This window comes from Salmo salar, chromosome 25, assembly GCF_965601325.2.
Source record: "Salmo salar chromosome 25, fSalSal1, whole genome shotgun sequence".
In the NCBI taxonomy this organism is placed as follows: Eukaryota; Metazoa; Chordata; class Actinopteri; order Salmoniformes; family Salmonidae; genus Salmo; species Salmo salar.
The window spans coordinates 29,447,987-29,471,786 of record NC_138315.1 but is presented as its reverse complement, the minus strand read 5'-3'; the positions used below and the strand labels follow the sequence as shown (position 1 = coordinate 29,471,786).

The 23,800-nt window shown below is 42.1% G+C and overlaps 1 protein-coding gene across 1 annotated transcript; it reads right to left on the bottom strand.

The window, feature by feature from the left end:
- Positions 1–324: 324 nt before the first annotated feature.
- Positions 325–23,105, bottom strand: LOC106586504 (neuroligin-4, X-linked). Its single transcript, XM_014173889.3, has 9 exons — positions 22,681–23,105; positions 19,448–20,102; positions 18,848–19,000; positions 13,377–13,562; positions 12,956–13,221; positions 5,789–5,950; positions 5,254–5,615; positions 4,984–5,130; positions 325–2,974 (listed from the first exon to the last, which is right to left on the bottom strand). The coding sequence occupies exons 2-9, from the start codon at positions 19,932–19,934 to the stop codon at positions 2,155–2,157; spliced, it is 2,583 nt and encodes an 860-aa protein (XP_014029364.1). The 5' UTR covers positions 19,935–20,102; positions 22,681–23,105; the 3' UTR covers positions 325–2,154.
- Between the last annotated feature and the right edge of the window lie 695 nt (positions 23,106–23,800).

Below are 23,800 nucleotides of genomic sequence, written 5' to 3'. Positions count from 1 at the left end.
TGAGAGGATCTGCAGAGAAATGGAAGAAACTCCCCATATACAGACTCGATGCTGTAATCGCTAACAAAGGGTGTTTAACAAAGTACTGAGTAAAGGGTCTGAATGCTTATATAAATGTGATATTCCCATTTTTTATTTGTAAGAAATTTGCAAAAATTTCTAAACCTGTTTTTGTTTTTGTCATTATGGGGTTTTGTGTGTAGATTGATGAGGGGGAAAAAAAGATTTTAAACAATTTTAGAATAAGGCTGTAACGAAGCAAAATGTGGAGAAAGTCAAGGGGTCTGAATACTTTCTGAAGGCACTGTATATGAGAAACATATGAATGGTAAAATACTGATACTTTATTTAACAAAATGGAGCAGAAAGTTCATACAGTACATACAGCAAAGACTCCTTCCATCCGTTAAGGCAGAAACTGAAAATATTTTGAAAAAAATAAACCTTTTAATCTAGCCTATGGTAGTATTTCAAATAAGATTCATTGTTTCAGATCCACTATTTCAGCTTTCAGTGTATGATTTCATATTAGTTTTATTTTATGGTTCAAAAAGCTCACAAAAAATCGGGACGGATTTTAATCGCAACGTTTTAGACTTCAGTATGATTGAATTAGGGTCTTGGGTCAACTGATCAGTTTTGTCTCTGGGAGACATGGTGGAAGCAGGTAGGGTCAGGATCAGGGTTAGAAGACAGGGTTAGAGGTAAGGGGTCAATAAGCGTAAGGACTGAAATAAGAGTTCATAGACAGGTTGAGGTTAGGATGAGGGTCCAAGTTAGGATGCAGGTCAAAGTTAGGATGAGGATAAGGTTAGAGGTCAGGGTCAGAGGTTACAGGTCAGGGGTATGGACAAAAGTAAGGGTCCATGGTTGAGAGATGGGGCCAAGGACAGACCCAGTTCAATTTCGGGACAGGTCAGTTTCAGATCAGGGAAGAGGTTGGGCATAGATGTGGTCAGGGTTAGTGTTAGGGTCAGGGTTTACATCTTGTTAGATGTGGTCAGGGTTAGTGTTAGGGTCAGGGTTTACATCTTGTTAGATGTGGTCAGGGTTAGTGTTAGGGTCAGGGTTTACATCTTGTTAGATGTGGTCAGGGTTAGTGTTAGGGTCAGGGTTTACATCTTGTTAGATGTGGTCAGGGTTAGTGTTAGGGTCAGGGTTTACATCTTGTTAGATGTGGTCTGGGTTAGTGTTAGGGTCAGGGTTTACATCTTGTTAGATGTGGTCAGGGTTAGTGTTAGGGTCAGGGTTTACATCTTGTTAGATGTGGTCAGGGTTAGTGTTAGGGTCAGGGTTTACATCTTGTTAGATGTGGTCAGGGTTAGTGTTAGGGTCAGGGTTTACATCTTGTTAGATGTGGTCAGGGTTAGTGTTAGGGTCAGGGTTTACATCTTGTTAGATGTGGTCAGGGTTAGTCAAGCGTCAAATTACATCTTATTCTGGGGACCTATACATTTATAATCAACTCAAATTAAAAGCTACGGTCGTTAAATAACATATTTGAATGCAATAAAACAGTAAAAGCTTTAAATCTTACCATCTTTTCTCCATTATGTTTACAAGTTATTTACATATTTGAACAGACTGCTGGTTGGTAGATCTTCGGACTGTTGAACTTGTTATTGTTGAACCATTCAGAGGAATTTGTCCCAGGTGCTATGAATACAGTCTGTTTCTGTCCCTGTCCATCTGTCTGTCCATCTGTCTGTCTGTCTGTCCTTCAGACCACATCCCTGGCCTGGCTGAGCACAGAGCTGCAGGGAAAGTTGATCCTCTGAAGGATTTCATTGCAATTGAAATATTCTACATTCACATTTCACAGGTTCTTCAAGTTGTTCCCAGAGGGTTCAGTCAGTAGTCTGATCTGGACATCACAGCAGCCCCGCTCCAGGGCAAGTCACATGGCAACTTTGGCCATTTCGGACGCAGCTTATAGAAGCAATGTTTCCATGATGTATGGACCAAATTGGCAGCCATATTGGATGTTCTCATTTATAATGTTCTTTTTACTGATGCACATTATTTCATCTCCCAGAGTTCATCACTTCTGCTCCCTCATTGTTCTATTCATGCAACACGGCAGACTGGATCGTTCCGCCATCTTAGGTGCTGGAGAAACTATCCTGCTTCGTTCTGCCCCATCTCTGTCTGTGGTTATACGCGTGTGGTAGAATGTGTGTGTGTGTTGGGGTGTGTGTGCGTGTGTGTATGGGGCAGGTGAGTGTTACTGTAAGGACTATAGCACTGCATGGGCTGCACCCCCACAACAGATCCAGGGGTCATGGGGGTCATGGGGGTGGCAGGGTGAGAGCCAGGGGTCATGGGCAGGGACCTGGGGGTCATCAGAGGCACGTCGTCAGGGGAGCGTCTCAGGGTCAGGGTGTAGTCAGGTGGACAGGTCAGTCGCAGGGTGTCCAGAGTGTTGTAGATGTCCTGTGTGTCCAGCGTGTCCAGAGCCTCCAGTGTGTGGTGTATGTTATGTGTGTCGTGTATCTCCAGCGTGTTGTGTTGGTGCAGAGCCTCAGCCTCCAGCTGCTTCAGAAGTCCCTCCCCCTGCAGCTGGTGTGTGATGTCAGCGTTCATGATGTCACGGCGTGGAGGTGGGCGTGGCAGCCTCCGGTGTTCCATCTTGCGTTTGTCCTTCTTGTAGAGCAGAGCTGCAAAGGCCAGGATGTTGAGGAAGAGGAGTGAGGCTCCCACTGCAATGGTAACACTCAGCTCAGTGGAGTAGTCCTCCATAACGGGGTGGGGGACCTGGAGCTCCTCCCCCTGCAGTGCTGGAGCCTGGGGCGTGGCCGGGGGGTTGGGGTGGCGCGTGCTACCCAAGCCCAGGCCTTTAGACAGCCGCTTGGTGTAGGAGTGGGGGGTGGTGTCCTGGGGAGGACTGTGGGTTGCAGAGGACACGTACTGCAGCAACTCGTTGATGTTGTGGAGGTGGGGCACCAGCTGTAGCCAGAAAGCTGTCTTGGCGGCCCTGGAGTCAGAATCATCATCCATACAAAGAAAAAATACATTTCACAAGGAATCGGATAATATACACAATAAAGTAAGATAACATCATACATTATAAATTATAGTTATTATACATTAAACAGTCAGAAGGGGAAAGTGGCAAGTGCTGCTAGCATGAAGTGCTAACACTGCAAAGTGGTTCATTATACATAATTTAACAAGATATGGAAGCAGCAAGATATCTGTTGCTCTTGGAAAGGTAGGCAAAGAAATACCTACCTGTAGTAGTCTGTGATAATCTGATCTACCTGTAGTGGTCTGTGATTGTCTGATCTACCTGTAGTGGTCTGTGATAATCTGACCTACCTGTAGTGGTCTGTGATAATCTGATCTACCTGTAGTGGTCTGTGATTATCTGATCTACCTGTAGTGTTCTGTAGTGGTCTGTGATAATCTGATCTACCTGTAGTGGTCTGTGATAATCTGATCTACCTGTAGTGGTCTGTGATTATCTGATCTACCTGTAGTGGTCTGTGATAATCTGATCTACCTGTAGTGGTCTGTGATTATCTGATCTACCTGTAGTGGTCTGTGATAATCTGACCTACCTGTAGTGGTCTGTGATAATCTGATCTACCTGTAGTGGTCTGTGATAATCTGATCTACCTGTAGTGGTCTGTGATTATCTGATCTACCTGTAGTGTTCTGTAGTGGTCTGTGATAATCTGATCTACCTGTAGTGGTCTGTGATAATCTGATCTACCTGTAGTGGTCTGTGATAATCTGATCTACCTGTAGTGGTCTGTGATAATCTGATCTACCTGTAGTGGTCTGTGATTATCTGATCTACCTGTAGTGGTCTGTGATTATCTGATCTACCTGTAGTGTTCTGTAGTGGTCTGTGATAATCTGATCTACCTGTAGTGGTCTGTGATAATCTGATCTACCTGTAGTGGTCTGTGATAATCTGATCTACCTGTAGTGGTCTGTGATAATCTGATCTACCTGTAGTGGTCTGTGATAATCTGAGCTACCTATAGTGGTCTGTGATAATCTGATCTACCTGTAGTGGTCTGTGATAATCTGATCTACCTGTAGTGGTCTGTGATAATCTGATCTACCTGTAGTGGTCTGTGATAATCTGATCTACCTGTAGTGGTCTGTGATAATCTGAGCTACCTATAGTGGTCTGTGATAATCTGATCTACCTGTAGTGGTCTGTGATTATCTGATCTACCTGTAGTGTTCTGTAATGGACTGTGATAATCTGATCTACCTGTAGTGGTCTGTGATAATCTGATCTACCTGTTGTGGTCTGTGATAATCTGATCTACCTGTAGTGGTCTGTGATAATCTGATCTACCTGTAGTGGTCTGTGATAATCTGAGCTACCTATAGTGGTCTGTGATAATCTGATCTACCTGTAGTGGTCTGTGATTATCTGATCTACCTGTAGTGTTCTGTAATGGACTGTGATAATCTGATCTACCTGTAGTGGTCTGTGATAATCTGATCTACCTGTTGTGGTCTGTGATAATCTGATCTACCTGTAGTGGTCTGTGATAATCTGATCTACCTGTAGTGGTCTGTGATAATCTGAGCTACCTATAGTGGTCTGTGATAATCTGATCTACCTGTAGTGGTCTGTGATTATCTGATCTACCTGTAGTGTTCTGTAATGGACTGTGATAATCTGATCTACCTGTAGTGGTCTGTGATAATCTGATCTACCTGTAGTGGACTGTGATAATCTGATCTACCTGTAGTGGTCTGTGATAATCTGATCTACCTGTAGTGGACTGTGATAATCTGATCTACCTGTAGTGGTCTGTGATAATCTGATCTACCTGTAGTGGACTGTGATAATCTTATCTACCTGTAGTGGTCTGTGATAATCTGATATACCTGTAGTGGACTGTGATAATCTGATCTACCTGTAGTGGTCTGTGACTATGTGATCTGTCTGAAGTGGTCTGTGATTATCTGATCTACCTGTAGTGTTCTGTAGTGGACTGTGATTATCTGATCTACCTGTAGTGGTCTCTGACGCGTGGCTTCAGGCCGATGTGCAGGTACAGCTGTTCCTTGGGGGTGTACTTGGCCCAGGCCACCTCCTCAAAACGGTTGGGTTTGGTGTGGATGAACTTGGTGTCCTGGGGCACCGGCTGGTTAGGATCTCTGAGACACAGCACAAACACAATCAGAAAACGTGATCTTAAAAGTGAACTGTGGTTACTTTACCATTCATTAGAGGAAAGTAAGATATTTCTTAGCAAAGGAGTTAGACGAGATTTTTCTCACCCTGTCTTGGCGAAGTTCGTCCAGTATGTCATGACCACGGCGCTGAGCATCACATCGTTCTTAGAGAAGTTACAGTTGAAGAGGTCCGTTGGGCCGATCAGCGGCAGACCGAACACATACGGCACCTCATCTCCATGAGCGGAGTCAGCCCAGGCGGGCGATGCGTCACTCTGACAGTGGTGGTAGAAGGAGTAGAAATATGTTGGCGATCCGTACTGGGCGTGGAGGTCTGCTGTGGCCACCGCCGGCGCCACCCACTGGTGATCAGTAAACAGCGCGACTAGCGTCTTCCGCCGGGTTTCAGGGTTCTCCCGGTCGGCCCAGTCTGTGTACATGAACTTGATGCTCTCTCTCAGTGTGTCCTGCCGCAAGGATAAAAACAAGGCAAAAAAAGACCTTGTCAATAAAGCACATGAGAGCATAGACAGATTTCAGTATGCAGAGTGTAGTTCTACTTTTTGCTGAACATATTCTTTGCCCTCCAGCACATTGCGTAGAAACACTGGATGGGCATATACATTTTCCTACAGCCTACCTTCCCCTCTGGGTAGCCGTAGAGACTGTCCACGAAGTCTGACACGGCAAAGTCAAAATCGTCGCTGGAGACACCGTCCTCACTGTCCACCATCCCGTCAACGAACTGAAGCCCCTCCCCCTGGTTCACACCCAGCATGATGTCGTAGTTGAGGAACTCTCCCTATGTGTGACGAACAGGGTTGACAATAACAGTATTATGCATCCTTAACCCTGACTCAGAACCAAATCTTGCTAAATCTAATAAACCATATTTTATTATTAACTTTTATTTAATCAGGGGAGCCAATTATATTATAATTATTTTTTACTCCATATACAAACTTATACACACGAACATCAACTTACAGACACACAAAAAATGAGCACATATCATCTGCCCGGACCCGCATGCTAACACCTCCATCCCTAGTGCCTGATCACACCTCCATCCCTAGTGCCTGATCACACCTCCATCCCTAGTGCCTGATCACACCTCCATCCCTAGTGTCTGATCACACCTCCATCCCTAGTGCCTGATCACACCTCCATCCCTAGTGCCTGATCACACCTCCATCCCTAGTGCCTGATCACACCTCCATCCCTAGTGCCTGATCACACCTCCATCCCTAGTGCCTGATCACACCTCCATCCCTAGTGCCTGATCACACCTCCATCTCTAGTGCCTGATCACACCTCCATCCCTAGTGCCTGATCACACCTCCATCCCTAGTGCCTGCATTATTGTTTGCTACTTGGCCTGCAATTGTATCGATTTGTTTTTCTCAGTTGCCCATGCTATTTAAATATTTGAATAATAAATCAGTGGATTTTTCCATTGTGTTAATGATGGCGGATTGATTTATTTCCAAGTTTTTACAATACGTTTTTTCAAGTGATGAGAAGAGAATCGTCCAGCCCACTGGTATCTTACTACACCCCAATATGCCATGTCTTGAAATATGCAGATAGACGGATTAAAAGTAAGTTTACATTGAAATACTTCTGACAGCAAACTTTATAGCTCCGCCCACAACTTCCGGACTTTATAGCATTCCCAAAAAGCATGGATTATTGAGTCATTATTAGTTTTACACGTAAGACATGAATTTTGTATCTTGTATAAAAAATTCTATACAGTAGTTTATACCTCCATCTTGTACCAACATCAGTTCTTTATAAGACTTGATTCCAATAGTTTATATATTTTTCTAAAAGACAGTCAGTTGGATATGCCCTCTGCAAGGTTTTGTATATTCCCTATAATTTGAGCATCTGTTTCCGTAACTTTTAAGTTGCATATATTTAAAACTACTGTATCTTCATTGGTCAGTCCAAAATTACTTTTTAATTCTGTCATGGAAATAGATTCATTTTCTGTTACCAAGTCATTTAGGGTTTCTATGCCTTTAGTTTTCCATGTGGACCAATTCATCTGTGAATTCTGAAAAGCTATCCAAGGATTGTTCCATAAGGTTGTGTTTTTAGGGAATAATATTGTTTCTTTTTCTTGGATATTGTTATAGTGTTCTTAACTATGAAGTTGATTCTGGGGATGAGCATCTGCATCTTCAATATGTACCCATTGTTCCTCTTTAGTGCATTTAACCATATGTTGCAAATAACAGCCCTGGGTAGTGAGTTGATACAATTCCATGTCTGGAAGGTTATAACCACCCTCAGACTTAGGAAGATGTTAAACTTTCTTTTTTATTCTATACATTTTATTTGCCCATATAAAGTCTGTTATCTCAGTATACTTTTTAAAGAATGTCTTCGGTGCGGTACTTGGTATTAAATACAAAAACATTGGCAGCCATGCCATTCTAAAGAGGTTTATTCTACCTGTAAGATTTATGGGAAGATTTTTCCATTTAATTAGACCTGCTTTCATATTGTTGAGTAATGGAATAAAGTTATCTCTATATATTTGTTGTTACTTATTAAGCATCCTTAATATTTCATATTTTTTGTGGTCCACTTAAAGGATTCCTGTAGATCGTGACTTATTCTTTTACTTTTTCCTAATGCCATTATTTCATTTTTTCCCACATACACTTTTGATCCTGAGATTTTTGAGTATTCATAAAATATTTTTTGCAAAAGGGGGCATTACGTTTTCAATATTGGTCAGGTATATCAGGAGATCATCTGCAAATAAGTTTATTTTTATTCATGTTTACCAATACTGATACCTGTTACGTTTGGGTCCTGTCTAATTCTTTCTGCAAGTAGTTCAATAGCCAGTGCAAACAGGAGTGGGGAGAGGGGGCATCCCTGTCTTGTGCCCCTTTCTAAAGCAATTTCAGCAGATAATGTATTATTTGTGTATATTTTGGCTTTAGGACATTCATGCAATATTTTTTATAAATCTATTATTTCAGCTGGAAAGTTGAAAGCTTCCAAAGTTGTGAATAGAAAATATCATTCAAGATGGTCGAAAGCCTTTTCGGCATCAACAGCCATTATTGATAAATGTAAATTTTGTTTTTTGGGGTATTGTATTAAACTGAAACATGTTCTTGTATTTGTTTGTGTATATTTTCAATAAACCCTGTTTGATTAATATATACTGTATCAAGTCTGTTAAGACTTTTGCCATTCTATTGCTTATAAGCTTTGTTATTATTTTATTGTCACAATTTATTAAACTTATGGGTCTATAATCAGCAGGGGACTGTCCAGGTTTTCCTGGTTTTAATATAACTGAAATAACTGTTTGATACATGAAACTAGGAAGTATTGAATTGAGTGAAATGTGCTTTGTCATTTGTGTGGGGCTATTTTGTCCCAAAACGTTGAATAGAATTCTATGTGAAAGCCATCCATTCCTGATGCTTTTCTCCATGTGAATGTTTTAACAGTATCTAATATTTCTTCTTGGGTGATCTCTGTTTTTTCGATGGTGTCCTGAGGACATAAAATAAAATATAAAAACAAGTACATTACATTAGAACATCACAGGCATCATTAACAAATTATTAAAGTCAATCAAAACAATTGCACACCTCAGTGAACTCATTCATCATCAGAGTTTTAAACTGCCCTAGTGGCACCAGGGAATCCAGGTGTAATCAATTTTGTAAGTGATTCCAAAAATGTGGAGCATTAAAACAAAAAACAGATTTACCTAGTTCGGTGGAGACCAACCCTGTGAACGGGTTTGGTATCTCATGTTTTTATACTTTAAAAAACGAAGTTAGGTAAGTCAAGAACTTGCATAGTAGAGCTTTGAACACAAAAAGGGACTAATGAAGTGATCTATGAGACTTTAATGAGGACCAGCCAACCTTTTAATACAGGATGCAGTGATGCGTATTACACCTATCACCTATGATAAAGCGAAGGGTGCTATGGTAGACGGCATCCAAAGGGTTAAGAGTAGTGCCTGCTGCATTCCAATAAATGGTGTCACCTTAGTCAAGCTCTGGCAGGAAAGTTGACTATACAATCTGCCTCTTGTTGTTCAGGGAGAAGATTGATCTATTTCTATAAAAGAAGCCTACTTTAAATGTCAGCTTCTTAACTAGCTCATCCATATGTTTTTTTAAATGTCAAATTATTATCAGTCCAAAAGCCCAGATATTTATAGGCGGAAACCTGCTCAATGACCTGTGAATGACCCAAGCCCAGCTCAGTTAATCCCTACCATTGTGTCGCTGAGTCATCATAATGCTTTAGCAAATGTACATTATACCAGGGGCATTGGTAGACACAACGTAAGTAACCTAATTTATGTCCCTCTAACTGCCCTGAATGCCTCTGCTGATCCTACAGCTATTGTATGCAGCAATCATGTGTCTATGAACCAGATTTATGCTGTTAGCACTGAGGCGGTGTGCCCTAGTAGGAAGTCCACTGTGTGCAGGTCACCCTGCACTAACTTAATACCATGAGAATGTCTACTTCTGCTAAACTTCCCAGTAAAGCAATGAAAAGAAACAAGCCTCACAGAAAAGTGCTCAAAATAGCCCATGTTAACATATGTAGCTTATGAAACAAGGTTCATGAAATTAATAACTTGTAGTAACAGATTACATTCATTTTCTGACTATCTCTGAAACTCACTTAGACAATACCTTTATTGATTCAGTGGTAGCAATACAAGGTTATAACATTTACAGAAAATACAGAAATGCCAGTGGTGGAGGTGTTGCTGTTTATATTCAGAACCACATTCCTATAAAGATTAGAGAGGATCTCATGTTAAATACTGTTGAAGTAATATGGCTACAGGTTCATCTGCCTCATGTAAAGCCCATTCTTGTGGGAAGCTACTATAAGACCACAGAGTGTTAACAGTCAGTAGTAGCTGGATAGCATGTGTGAAATGCTTAATAATGTATGTGTCAAGTTCGTTGTATGAAGGAGCGGACCAAAGCGCAGCGTGAGTTTCGTTCCACATCTTTTATTTTGAATGTGAAACTTTGCAAGACAACCAATAAACGATAAACAAACAACAAACCGTGACGAACGAGGTGCAACATGTACTAACTCAAAATAATCTCCCACAAACACAGGTGGGAAAAACAACTACTTAAATATGATCCTCAATTAGAGACAACGATGACCAGCTGTGCCTCTTATTGGGCATCATCCAAAAACCCCAACATAGAAAAACAGAAACTAGGTCAGGTCACGCCCTGACCTACTCTACCATAGAAAATAAGAGCTCTCTATGGTCAGGACGTGACAGTATGCTATATCAACAGAGAGATATATTTTCTAGGCGATTAAAATATGGCTTTCATCAAGCTGCCCACTCAAGAAAAAGCTTCAAACTGTAACCAGTGCCTGCAACCTGGTTCAGGCTATCAGTCAACCTAACAGGGTAGTTACAAACACCACAGGAATTACATTTACAACATGTATTGATCACATATATACTAATGCTGCAGAAATATGCTTGAAAGCAGTATCTAGCTCCATTGGATGTAGTGATCACAATATAGTAGCCATATCTAGGAAACCCAAAGTTCCCAAGGCTCGTGTATAGTGTATAAGATGTCATACAATACATTTTGTAGTGATTCCTATGTTGTTGATGTAAATAATATTTGTTGGTCTGTGGTGTGTAATGAGGAGCAAACAGACATTGCACTTGAAATTGAAATTAAATTGCTTATCCCAGTTACTAATAAGCATGCACCCATTAAGAAAATTACTTTAAAAACGGTTAACTCCCCGTGGATTGATGAGGAATAGAAAAATTGTATGGTTGAGAGGGATGAGGCAAAAGGAATGGAAAATAAGTCTGGCTGCATAACCGATTGGCAAACGTACTGCAAATTGAGAAATCATGTGACTAAACTGAATAAAAAGAAGAAGAAACTACACTATGAAAGATAAATGACAAAGAACAATAGTAAAAAGCTTTGGAGCACCTTCAATGAAATGTTGGGAAAAAAAGCAAACTCAGCTCCATCATTCATTGAATCAGATGGCTCATTCATTACAAAACCGACTGATATTGCCAACTATTTAAAAAAAATTATTGGCAAGATTAGCAAACTTAGGCATGACATGCCAGCAACAAATGCTGACACTACACATCCAAGTATATCTGACCAAATTATGAAAGACAAGAATTGTACTTTTGAATTCTGTGAAGTGAGTGTGGAAGAGGTGAAACAATTATTGTTGTCTATCAACAATGACAAGCCACCGGGGTCTGACAACTTGGATGGAAAATTGCTGAGGATAATAGAGGACGATATTGCCACTCCTATTTAACATATCTTCAATTTAAGCCTACTAGTATGTGTGTGCCCTCAGGCCTGGAGGGAAGCAAAAGTAATTCCGCTACCTAAGAATAGTAAAGCCCCCTTTCATGGCTCAAATAGCCAACCAATCAGCCTGTTACCAACCATTAGTAAAGTTGTAGAAAAAAATTGTGTTTGACCAGATACAATGCTATTTTACAGTAAACAAATTGGCAACAGACTTTCAGCATGCTTATAGGGAAGGACATTCAACAAGCACTGCAGTTACACAAATGACTGATGATTGGCACAGAGAAATTGATGATAAAAAGATTGTGGGAGCTGTTTTGTTTGACTGTTAGTCGGCTTTTGACATTATCAATCAGTCTGCTACTGGAAAAACTTTATGTGTTATGGCTTTACACCCCCTGCTATATTGTGGATAAAGAGTTACCTGTCTAACAGAACACAGAGGGAGTTCTTTAATGGAAGCTTCTCCAACATAATAAAGGTAGAATCAGGAATTCCCCAGGGCAACTGTCTAGGCCCCTTACTTTTTCAGTCTTTACTAACGACATGCCACTGGCTTTGAGTAAAGCCAGTATGTCTATGTATGCGGATGACTCTACACTATACACGTCAGCTACTACAGCAACTGAAATGACTGCAACACTTAACAAAGAGCTTTCAGAATGGGTGGCAAGGAATAAGTTAGTCCTAAATATTTCTAAAACTAAAAGCATTCTATTTGGGAGAAATCATTCACTAAACCCTAAATCTCAACTAAATCTTGACATGCCACCAGAGGTCTCTTCAAGTCCAGAACATACTATTGGAGGTGCACAGTACTACATAGATCCATGACTACATGGAACTCTATTCCACATCAGGAAATTGATTAAAGCAGTAGAATCAGATTTAAAAACAGATAAAAACACACCTCATGGAACAGCGGGGACTGTAAAGCAACACAAACATAGGCATAGACATATGCATACACACATATGATAACATACGCACTATACACACACACATGTATTTTGTGTTGTAAATATGTGGTAGTGGAGTATGGGCCTGAGGGCCCACACTTAGTGTGTTGTGAATTCTGTAATGAATGTATTGTAATGTTTTAAAAATGGTAAAACTGCCTTCATTTTGCCAGACCCCAGGAAGAGTAGCTGCTGCCTAGGCTTTAAATCAACCTCAGTAGGACACCTTTAGTAATATCGAGGAAACTTGACCTGACACCATCAGAAAGCACACATTGTGTCCTATCTGACAGATAGTTCCTAAACCACTTGCAAGACGCCTTGGATAGGTCTATAAATATGGCAGCACAGTGATTCCTATGATCTAAGCAATTTAATATATAATTTAAGACAAGCGCAGCTGTTGAAATGGTGCTAAGGCCAGGTCTAACATTTTAAGAATAACTTGTAATACATGTATAATCTATATAAAACATAGAGTGTTCTATATTTTCTCACCTGCTCCATGAGTATCTGGGGGTCATCAGGGATGACATCACCGTCGATGACAGGTCCGAAAGCGGTGTGGTATTTAGCTGGAGTGATATTCTGTTCCACCAGCTCCTGGTAGGTCTTCCCCTGCAGGCAGACGATCAGCTCTGATGAGTCCTCCAGGCTGCAGCCCACCTTGTCCCCCAGCAGCCTTGCATACTTCCCTGGCTGGTAGTTGACCGCCCAGCTGGACAGGGCTGTCCCACTCTGGATGATCGCCTTCTGGAACAGATCTGATACACAGCATGCTGACAGAGGTTAGAGGTCAGAGGTTATGGGTCAAGAATTGGAGGTGACTCTTTGAGAAGTGTGACCAGGCTGACAATTAGAAGTTAAAGGTCAAGGGTAAGGGTTCAGAGGTTGGGTTCAGGGGTTAGAGGTTACTTACCCTCAGAGTAGTGGGACAGAGTTAGCAGGCTGACACAGGAGGCTCCAGCCCCGGAGCCAAACACGGTGACTCTGTCTGGGTCTCCGCTGAATGCAGCAATGTTCTCCTTCACCCAGCGCAGAGCCTGGATCTGGTCCAACAGACCGTAGTTGCCTTTAGCTGCCTGGTCACCCGTACTGAGGAAACCTGAGGGAATAACACATATAAAATACACAACAATATAGAAGGAAAGTCTAGTAGATATTAGAGTAAAAATATATATATAACACAACAAACAGAAATACAGTGCATTCGGAAAGTATTCATACCCCTTGACTTTTTCCACATTTTGTTACGTTACAGCCTTATTTTTTAAATTGATTCAATTATTGTTTTTCCTAATCAATCTACACAAAATACCCCATAATGACAAAGCAAAAACCTTTTTATTTTTTTATTTTAGCAAATTAAAAATTGAAATATGACATTTACATAAGTATTCAGACCCTTTACTCAGAACTTTGTTGAAGCACCTTTGGCAGCGATTACAGCTTTGGGTATTCTTGGGTATAACGCTACAAGCTTGGCAGACCTTTGGGGAGTTTCTCCCATTCTTCTCTGCAGATCCTCTCAAGCTCTGTCAGGTTGAATGGGGAGCATCACTGCACAGCTATTTTCAGGTCTCTCCAGAGCAGAGGTCGACCAATTAATCGGAATGGGCGATTAATTAGGGCCGATTTCAAGTTTTCATAACAATCGGTAATTGGCATTTTTGGACACCGATTATGGCCGATTACATTGCACTCCACGAGGAGACTGCGTGGCAGGCTGACTACCTGTTAGGCGAGTGCAGCAAAGAGCCAAGGTAAGTTGCTAGCTAGCATTAAACTTATCTTATAAAAAACAATTAATCTTAACATAATCACTAGTTAACTACACATGGTTGATGATATTACTAGTTTGTCCTGCGTTGCATATAATCGATGCGGTGCCTGTTAATTTATCATTGAATCACAGCCTACTTCACCAAATGGGTGATGATTTAACAAGCGCATTCGCGAAAAAAGCACTGTCGTTGCACCAATGTACCTAACCATAAACATCAATGCCTTTATTTAAAATCAATACACAAGTATATATTTTTAAACCTGCATATTTAGTTAATATTGCCTGCTAACATTAATTTCTTTTAACTAGGGAAATTGTCACTTCTCTTGCATTTTGTGCAAGCAGAGTCAGGGTATATGCAGCAGTTTGGGCTGCCTGGCTCGTTGCAAACTGTGTGAAGAACATTTCTTCCTAACAAAGACCGTAATTAATTTGCCAGAATTGTACATAATTATGACATAACATTGAAGGTTGTGCAATGTAACAGGAATATTTAGACTTAGGGATGCCACCCGTTAGATAAAATAAGGAACGGTTCCTTATTTCACTGAAAGAATAACCGTTTTGTTTTCAAAATGATAGTATTCGGATTTGACCAAATTAATGACCTAAGGCTCATATTTCTGTGTGTTATTATATTATAATTGAGTCTATGATTTGATAGAGCAGTCTGACTGAGCGGTGGTAGGCAGCAGCAGGCTCGTAAGCATTCATTCAAACAGCACTTTCCTGCATTTGCCAGCAGCTCTTCGCTGTGCTTCAAGCATTGCGCTGTTTATGACTTCAAGCCTATCAACTCAGGAGATTAGGCTGGCAATACTATAGTGCCTATAAGAACATTCAATAGTCAAAGGTATATGAAATACAAATGGTATCGAGAGAAATAGTCCTATAATAACTACAACCTAAAACTTCTTACCTGGGAATATTGAAGACTCATGTTAAAAGGAACCACCAGCTTTCATATGTTCTCATGTTCTGAGCAAGGAACTTAAAAGTTAGCTTTATTACATGGCACATATTGCACTTTTACTGTCTTCTCCAACACTTTGTTTTTGCATTATTTAAACCAAATTGAACATGTTTCATTATTTATTTGAGACTAAATTGATTTTTAATTATGTATTATATTAAGTTAAAATAAAAGTGTTCATTCAGTATTGTTGTAATTGTCATTATTACAAATATATATATAAAAATCAGCTGATTAATCGTTATCGGCTTTTTTTGGTCCTCCAATAATTGGTATCGGTATCAGCGTTGAAAAATCCTAATTGGTAGTCCTCTACTCCAGAGATGTTAGATCAGGTTCAAGTCCGGGCTCTGGCTGGAGCACTCAATGACATTCAGAGACTTGTCCCCAAGCCACTCCTGCGTTGTCCTGGCTGTGTGATTAGGGTCATTGTCCTCCTGTTGGAAAGGGAACCTTCGCACCAGTCTGAGGTCCTGAGCGCTCTGGAGCAGGTTTTCATCAAGGATCGCTCTGTGCTTTTCTCCGTTCATCTTTCCCTCAATCCTGGCTAGTCTCACAGTCCTTGCCACTGAAAAACATCCCCACAGCATGATGCTGCCACCACCATGCTTCACCGTAGGGATAGTATTGGCCAGGTGATGAGCGGTGCCAGGTTTCCTCCAGACGTGATGCTTGGCATTCAGGCCAAAAAAGTTTAAAATTGGTTTCATCAGACCAGAGAATCTTGTTTCTCGTGATCTGAGATTCCTTTCGGTGCTACTTGGCAAACTCCAAGTGGGCTGTCATGTGCCTTTTACTGAGGAGTGGCTTCCATCTGGCCACTCTACCATAAAGGCCTGATTGTGGAGTGCTGCAGAGATGGTTGTCCTTCTGGAAGGTTCTCCCATCTCCACAGAGGAACTCTGGAACGCTGTCAGAGTGACCATCGGGTTCTTGGTCACCTCCCTGACAAAGGCCCTTCTCCCCCGATTGGCCGGGCGGATAGCTCTAGGAAGAGTCATGGTGGTTCCATACTTCTTCCACTCAATATGTTGGAGGTAACTGTGTTCTTAGGGACCTTCAATGCTGCAGACATTTTTGGTACCCTTCCCCAGATCTGTACCTTGACACAATTCTGTCTTCGAGCTTTACGGACAATTCCTTCGACCTCATGGCTTGGTTTTTGCTCTGACATGCAGTGTCAACTGTGGGACCTGATATAGACAGGTGTGTGCCTTTCCAGATCATGTCCAATCAATTGAATTTACCACAGGTGGACTCCAATCAAGTTGTAGAAACATCTCAAGGATGATCAATGGAAACAGGATGCACCTGAGATCAATTTCGAGTCTCATAGCAAAGGGTCTGAATACTTATGTAAATAAGGTATTTATGTTCGGTTGTTTTTATTAATTTACATACATTTCTAAAAACCTGTTTTCGCTTTGCCATTATGGGGTATTATGTGTAGATTGATGAGGGAAACATTTTATTTAAACCAACTTAGAATAAAGCTGTAATGTAACAAAATGTTGAAAAAGTGAAGGGGTCTGAATACTTTCCGAATGCACTGTATCGTATTTAAAAAATACTTTTCATCAAAGACATGAACAGCAGGATGTAAATATGGACTTAGAACTAAAGGCCGATCTCCACTTCAAACTAGGTTTGATTCCTTACAATTATGGGACTAGTAGGCTCACTGGGGATTGGTTAATACGGCAGATACTTATAAATGTCTCATTAATGATTTTAATAAATCAATAATAACAAGTATTACAGTATGCCGTTATAACCTAAACCTAATCCAGTAAGTGGCTAAAGTTGCGCACTAACCCTTATAGTGTAGAACAAATTAATTGTCTAAACACAGATTGACAGACATGTTTTACAGTGTAGCCAAACCCTGAGGACCCTGGGTAATGTGGTGACATGACTCAGTGACTGATGATGTCATGTGACCGTTGCTCACCACCCTCAGTCAGACCTGGGGTAGACCTGGGACAGCAGAACATCAATGTGTCACTGAACACATGCACACGCAAAATGAGTGTGTCACTAATTCACATGCCACACTAGGGACATGAGTGTGTCACTAACAGGATGAACTGGAGTGTGTGTGTGTGTTACTGAGGGCTGAGCCACAAGATACATGTGACCTTCAATGATTATAAATCAGATCACTTAGCCCTCCTCTTCTCCCCTCTTGTTTTCCTCCTCCTCCCCTCCCACTCTTTTCCTCTTAACCCTTCCCGCACTACCTCTTTCCCTAAATCACCTCCTCTCCTCCTCTCTTACCCTCTCTCTCATTCCCTCCCCCTCTCTTACCCTCTCTCTCATTCCCCACCCTCTCTTACCCTCTCTCTCATTCCCTCCCCCTCTCTTACCCTCTCTCTCATTCCCTCCCCCTCTCTTACCCTCTCTCTCATTCCCTCCCCCTCTCTTACCCTCTCTCTCTCATTCCCTCCCCCTCTCTTACTCTCTCTCTCATTCCCCACCCTCTCTTACCCTCTCTCTCATTCCCTCCCCCTCTCTTACCCTCTCTCTCATTCCCCACCCTCTCTTACCCTCTCTCTCATTCCCTCCCCCTCTCTTACCCTCTCTCTCATTCCCTCCCCCTCTCTTACCCTTTCTCTTATTCCCACCCCTTCCTTGCCTCACACCCTGCTTCTCTTATCTCAATTCAATTTAATTCAAAGCGCTTTATTGGTATGGGAAACATATATTTACATTGCAAAAGCAAATTAAATAGATTTTTTTAAAGTGAAATAAATGATCAAAAACGAACAGTAAACATTACATTAAAAAACGTTTCAAAGGAATAGACATTTCAAATGTCATATTACGGCTATGTACAGTGTTGTAACGATGCGCAAATAGTTAAAGTACAAAAGGGAAAATAAATCAACATAAATATGGGTTGTATTTATAATAGTGTTTGTTCTTCACTGGTTGCCCTTTTCTTGTGGTAACAGGTCACAAATCTTGCTGCTGTGATGGCACACTGTGGTATTTCACCCAATAGATATGAGTTTTTTTTATCAAAATTTGATTTGTTTTCGAATTCTTTGTGGTTCTGCGTAATCTGAGGGAAATATGTGTCTCTAATATGGTCATACATTTGGCAAGAAGTTAGGAAGTGCAGCTCAGTTTCCACCTCATTGTGTGGGCAGTGTGTACATAGTCTGTCTTCTCTTGAGAGCCAGGTCTGCCTACGGCGACCTCTGTCAATAGCAAGGCTATGCTCACTGAATCTTAACATCGTCAAAACCTTCCTTCATTTTGGGTCAGTCACAGTGGTCAGGTATTCTGCCACTGTGTACTCTTTATTTAGGGTCAAATAGCATTCCAGTTTGCTCAGTTTTTTGGTTAATTCTTTCCGATGTGTCTAGTCTCTCTCTCTCCTCCTTCTCTCATAAAAGCTTAATTTAACCCTACCTACTGTGAGCCATAAACACAAAGCTGATGGCTCTCCTCTAACCAGGCGTACACACAGATGAATCTGGCTGTGTACAGGCTGCTAGCTTCTCAGTGGCAACACAGACCGATGACATTTCAACCAGTGAGAGAGTAAGCCAGAAAGGTGATTAGGAGGAATCTCACGATGATGATGGTAAAGATGACGACAACGCTGATGAAGAAGTTGACTAACCCAGTACTCCCAGCCTGTAGTTGATTGTGATGACAATGACGTTTCCATAGCTAGCGAGGACACTGCCGTCCATCATGTTGCCGCTCCCTTCAGAATAAGAACCTCCATGGACATACACCATCACTGGCCGCAGACCGCCCTCATCATGGATGTCTGGAATCCCACACACACAAGCCAGATTTTCAGAGCGTTCAACAGCTCTTGCAGTTTGCAAAGAAACATATGTGGGTGCATGCATAAATATGTAGAGATGGATGCATACACCCGCCAACCCCTCTTTACGCTTCTGCTACTCTCTGTTCATCATATATGCATAGTCACTTTAACCATATCTACATGTACATACTACCTCAATCAGCCTGACTAACCGGTGTCTGTATGTAGCCTCGCTACTGTTATAGCCTTGCTACTGTATATAGACTTGCTACTGTTTTTCACTGTCTTTTTACTGTTGTTTTTATTTCTTTACTTACCTATTGTTCACCTAATACTTTTTTGCACTATTGGTTAGAGCCTGTAAGTAAGCATTTCACTGTTGTATTCGGAGCACGTGACAAATAAACTTTGATTTGATTGTGTGTGTGTGTGTACTGTACATACCTTCCTCAGTAGGGACGTATATATTGAGGTAGAGGCAGTCTTCACTCTGCTGTGCCAGGTATGCGCTGGCTATGTCCAGGTTGGCAGAGTACCAGAGAGGTAACATCTCTGTCAGCAGGCTGTGTTCCTCTACAGGCTGGGGGCAGACAGGGGAGAACTGGGTCGCGTTCCTCACCCCCGGCCAGGACAGGGGGGGCTCGGGGGGCTGGAAGCGTCTCTCCCCGGTGGGGGGGCGGGCGTAGGGGACCCCCAGGTACTGGACCACAGGGCCCAGCAGGTCAGAAGGCAGGGGGGTCAACAGACCCCTCAGTCTGCCCTGGGATGTGGTGATGACTGACTGGCTAGCAGCAGGGGGGAGGGACAGGACAAGGGAGAGGAGAGGGGGGAGGATGCCCCTCAGTCTGGACAGGGACAGGAGCATGGAGAGGACACACAGTAGAGAGGAGGGCAGAGAGGGGATAAGGTTGGGGGTAGACGGGGGAGACATGTGGGAGTGTCGGCGTTCGGTTTAGATCAGGACTCCGTCTGAGAGTCTAACACACGCTCACACAGCCCTGCTCAGTTTTGTGTGTGTGTGTGTCTCAGAATATGTCTCTCTCCTCCCTGGGTCAGCCAGTCACCTCCCGGTTCTCTTCGTACAGTCACACTGTTCTGCCTGGAGGGAGGGAGAGAGACAGAGACAGACAGAGAAAAAGAGACAGAGCTTGAATTATATATACATACCGCATGTACAATGGTTCTCCTCCAAGCGTGCGGTCTGAACTTGGGAAATTCCCTCTTCTACTGCCAGTTGAAAGAAAATCATGCAAGTTTTGACACAGCCTAGTCTGAAAGAGTACAATACCACAAATAAAGGCGGACTTAAAGTATAGACATGAAGACCCCATTAAAACAACATGACTGGCCAGGGAGAACAGGCTGCAACCTCTCAGGGTATAGAGTGGTAGAAACTGAGAGACATTTTCTCCTCTCATGCTCCAACTGAAGAGAAACTGAGAGCAATCTTGGTATAATTTTACATTGCAGCAAGTGGCGACCTGTCATTTTGAGCCCCACTTGTTTTTTGTTGCCTGTTTTGCATATCATTTTGGCAAACAATGTAAAAAAAAAATGTATTGAGTTAATAAAGCCGCATACAAACATGCAAGTGCTTCAGCCTAGCTCAGTGCTTTCTGTGGTGTAGGGGCAGCTAGCAGAAAATACAGAGCATAGGGGTTGGTCATCTTCTCTAGTTGTGCCGTGATTGGCTCAGTGTTCCTTCACTCATGGGACACTACATCACCTCAAAATCTACAGGGAGAGATAGAAATTTCAAGCCCCCTTGGGTGCTGCCATAGATTTACATTTGAAGTGCACATCCAAGAAGGCTCAAGGTTATTGGCCACAGATAAAATGATGTCAAATCACATTATATCTACCGTAGCTTTGATTGAACTGATCATGTCAATATAATACTTTCAAAATCTTAGCTAGCAGGCTGGACAAGCAGTCATCATCATGACAAAATTTGCCCACAAGAAGGACCGCCGCACCACCTTCCTGTTCAAGTGAGCACAACAGTGATTCCAAAAATGTATTGTACGTTGCTGCATAAATAATGTAATATGCCAGGGAGATATGTATACTGTAGCTAAGAAAGTAATACTACGTGTATGTTGTGTAGTAAGCTGTTAGTAGCCCATGTGTCACACCCTAATAATGTGGTCCCTTTCCCCCTCAGAACTTAGCCTACTGTTCTGACTTGGTGGTGCACATGTAGCCTATAGCCTGTTTTAGAGAAATGTCATCATTGAATATTGAAACCGCTTTCATTGTCTGCTTATATGCCCCCTTTATTTATTCTAAGGTTCTGACTTGGTGTACTGGGAGAATACGTTAAGAACGGCCCATGATCTGAATTCTGTCGCTGTACATTTCAAAAGTGCTGAACAAATAGTTGTATTGACTACGTCCGTCTTAGCTCGTCATAGTTTGTACATCTCAATTGTCAGTAGAAATCGCATTTGTTTAAGCAAGTCAACCATATCAGCTAAGTTTTTTAAAAAGGCAGTAAATGAGGCTGAATGAACTGTTTCGCTGCCAGACAAGGCTCCGCTGATAGCCAGGTGTAGCAGTGGTAAGGATTCACTCCATGGTGCTGAAAAGAAAGCTCTGCTGTTGGGACAGCTTTATGTAGGCCCTAACAGTTTGTGGGCACCGTTTGTCACCGTTATAGTGCAATTAATGTACTGTTTAGTGTTGTGTTGTGTAGTGGCTTTGCTGGCATGCATCTAAAAAAAATGTGGGGAGTTAGCCCCACCAAGACTTACATGCTTAAATCGCCACTGATTACAGCACAGGATAAAATGGTAATAGCATTGCAATATGATGGTAACAAGTTATAGTTACTCACCATTAGGGCATTATTTTGCCCAGTTACCACTTAACTTCAGTGTAATGATCTATATTATTATTTCAGTGGAATAATAATTTGTGCCTACATTCAAAATCGACATGCCAACAGTCTTGGAGCTGGCAGCACAATATGTGCTAGTTATTGCAATTGTCATTAATGTAATTTCCTTATTGTAATTTTTGTTAAATATCAGTCGTTGGTTTCTAAATCTCAGAACCCCCCTGGCCTTTCGGGGAAATTAGTATGAATGTTTATAACGTCCGCACAAGTAGTTGTTGTTTCTATAGCATTGATATTGTATTGGTCGTTCGAATTCGTGCCAATAAAGGTAATTTGAATTGAATCGATTTTAGAGAAAGAGATGTAGAGAGCGCGCGCACGCGCGCGCGAGAGAGAAATTAATATGTAACATTTAAATGTTATCTCTTGGCTGTGACTGGTACTGCAGCTGCATCATCAGGTATCCTATATCTGGCCCTGTATCAGCTGCATATGGCTGGATATTTTAATCAGAGACCATTCCTCTCCATTCGCTGCAGTGACACCCCCCAGGTGCTACAGGGGCCATGACACCGGCTGTGTTGCTTAAATCATGACGTTTAGACTCAGGACATGTCTAAAGAAAATCAACCTGTTATCCATCTGAAATCCAGCTATATATCTATTATATACCACCAATAGTGAAATACATTCTATAGCGGGGTTTTAGTCACAACAATTTGACTGTGAAGCGCAACATCAGATGAATAGTAATGAGCGTACTGTAGCCTACAGGACCCCCCCCCCCCCCCACACACACACACACACACAGTAGAACATGGTGATAAATGAGACTCACCGACACACACGTCATTGCTCCATTGGTCTGTTCACGCAGCTGCTGCAGTAAAAATGTCAGCTGACAGAGCGTTTCATTTCTCACTGCGAAGAAAGCTGAAAAGAAGATGGGGAGAGAGGACAGGGGAGCAGCGGTGAGAGAAATCCTGGGACCGTGTGTCGATGACTGCAGAGCCTCGTGCACCAGCGACGTGCCTGGGGTAAATTCCACCGATGCCGTGAGCTCCCGGGAATAGCCTAAGTATTTGTGGTCTGAACCCCGCAACAACTGAATACCGTACAGGACGTGATTATCGTTAACAGAAGAAAAAACTACGACGTCCACATCTTTCTCGCTCTCTTTCTCCCTCTCCCTCTGTCTCTCTCCAGATGCTATTGGACAGTGTTGAATGGAGCCTGCAGCCAATAGATTCATGCACCCTCATCAGCTGGGACAGACACACACACACACACACACACACCACAGGACAGGCTATCAGTAATCACAACAACACAGCCCATCTTAGCTTCTGAATCCATGTTGGGAGAACTGTGTCTCAGACAAGATGGAACATAAAATGAATGGGATATCTTCAAAATACTAGGCTTTGCCAAAACCACACATTGTATCATTGCAGCACCAAGGTAAAATGCATACAATCACACACACACAGCTTCGTGACAAACAACCTTCAATCAAACAATCAAACTAAGTCACAAGATGACATCACATTAGTGTGTTTTTCTGTCTCCAATAACTACCCTATGTCTGTATTCTTTCCTGGGGCCATTCCGGTGGACAGTGTGTGTGTGTGTGTGTGTGTGTGTGTGTGTGTGTGTGTGTGTGTGTATGAGTGAGAGAGACATGACATGACTCACCCAGTCACCTCAATCCCTAACCCTTAATGTCAGCTCAGTGATTCATGTCCCCTCCCATGATGCTACCCTAACTCTAACCCTAACCCACGATGCCACACAACAAAGCTGATTCTCCCTACATAGACGATCTGGTTCTATAAACAAATTATACACTGCACATATCTGACTTTGCGGCCCCCAAGAGCTAGAACGCTGGTAGGAGCAGTAGGCCTCAGTATGGATGGGATCCTGAAGACGTAGAGGTGTAAATGGTAACAGCTATA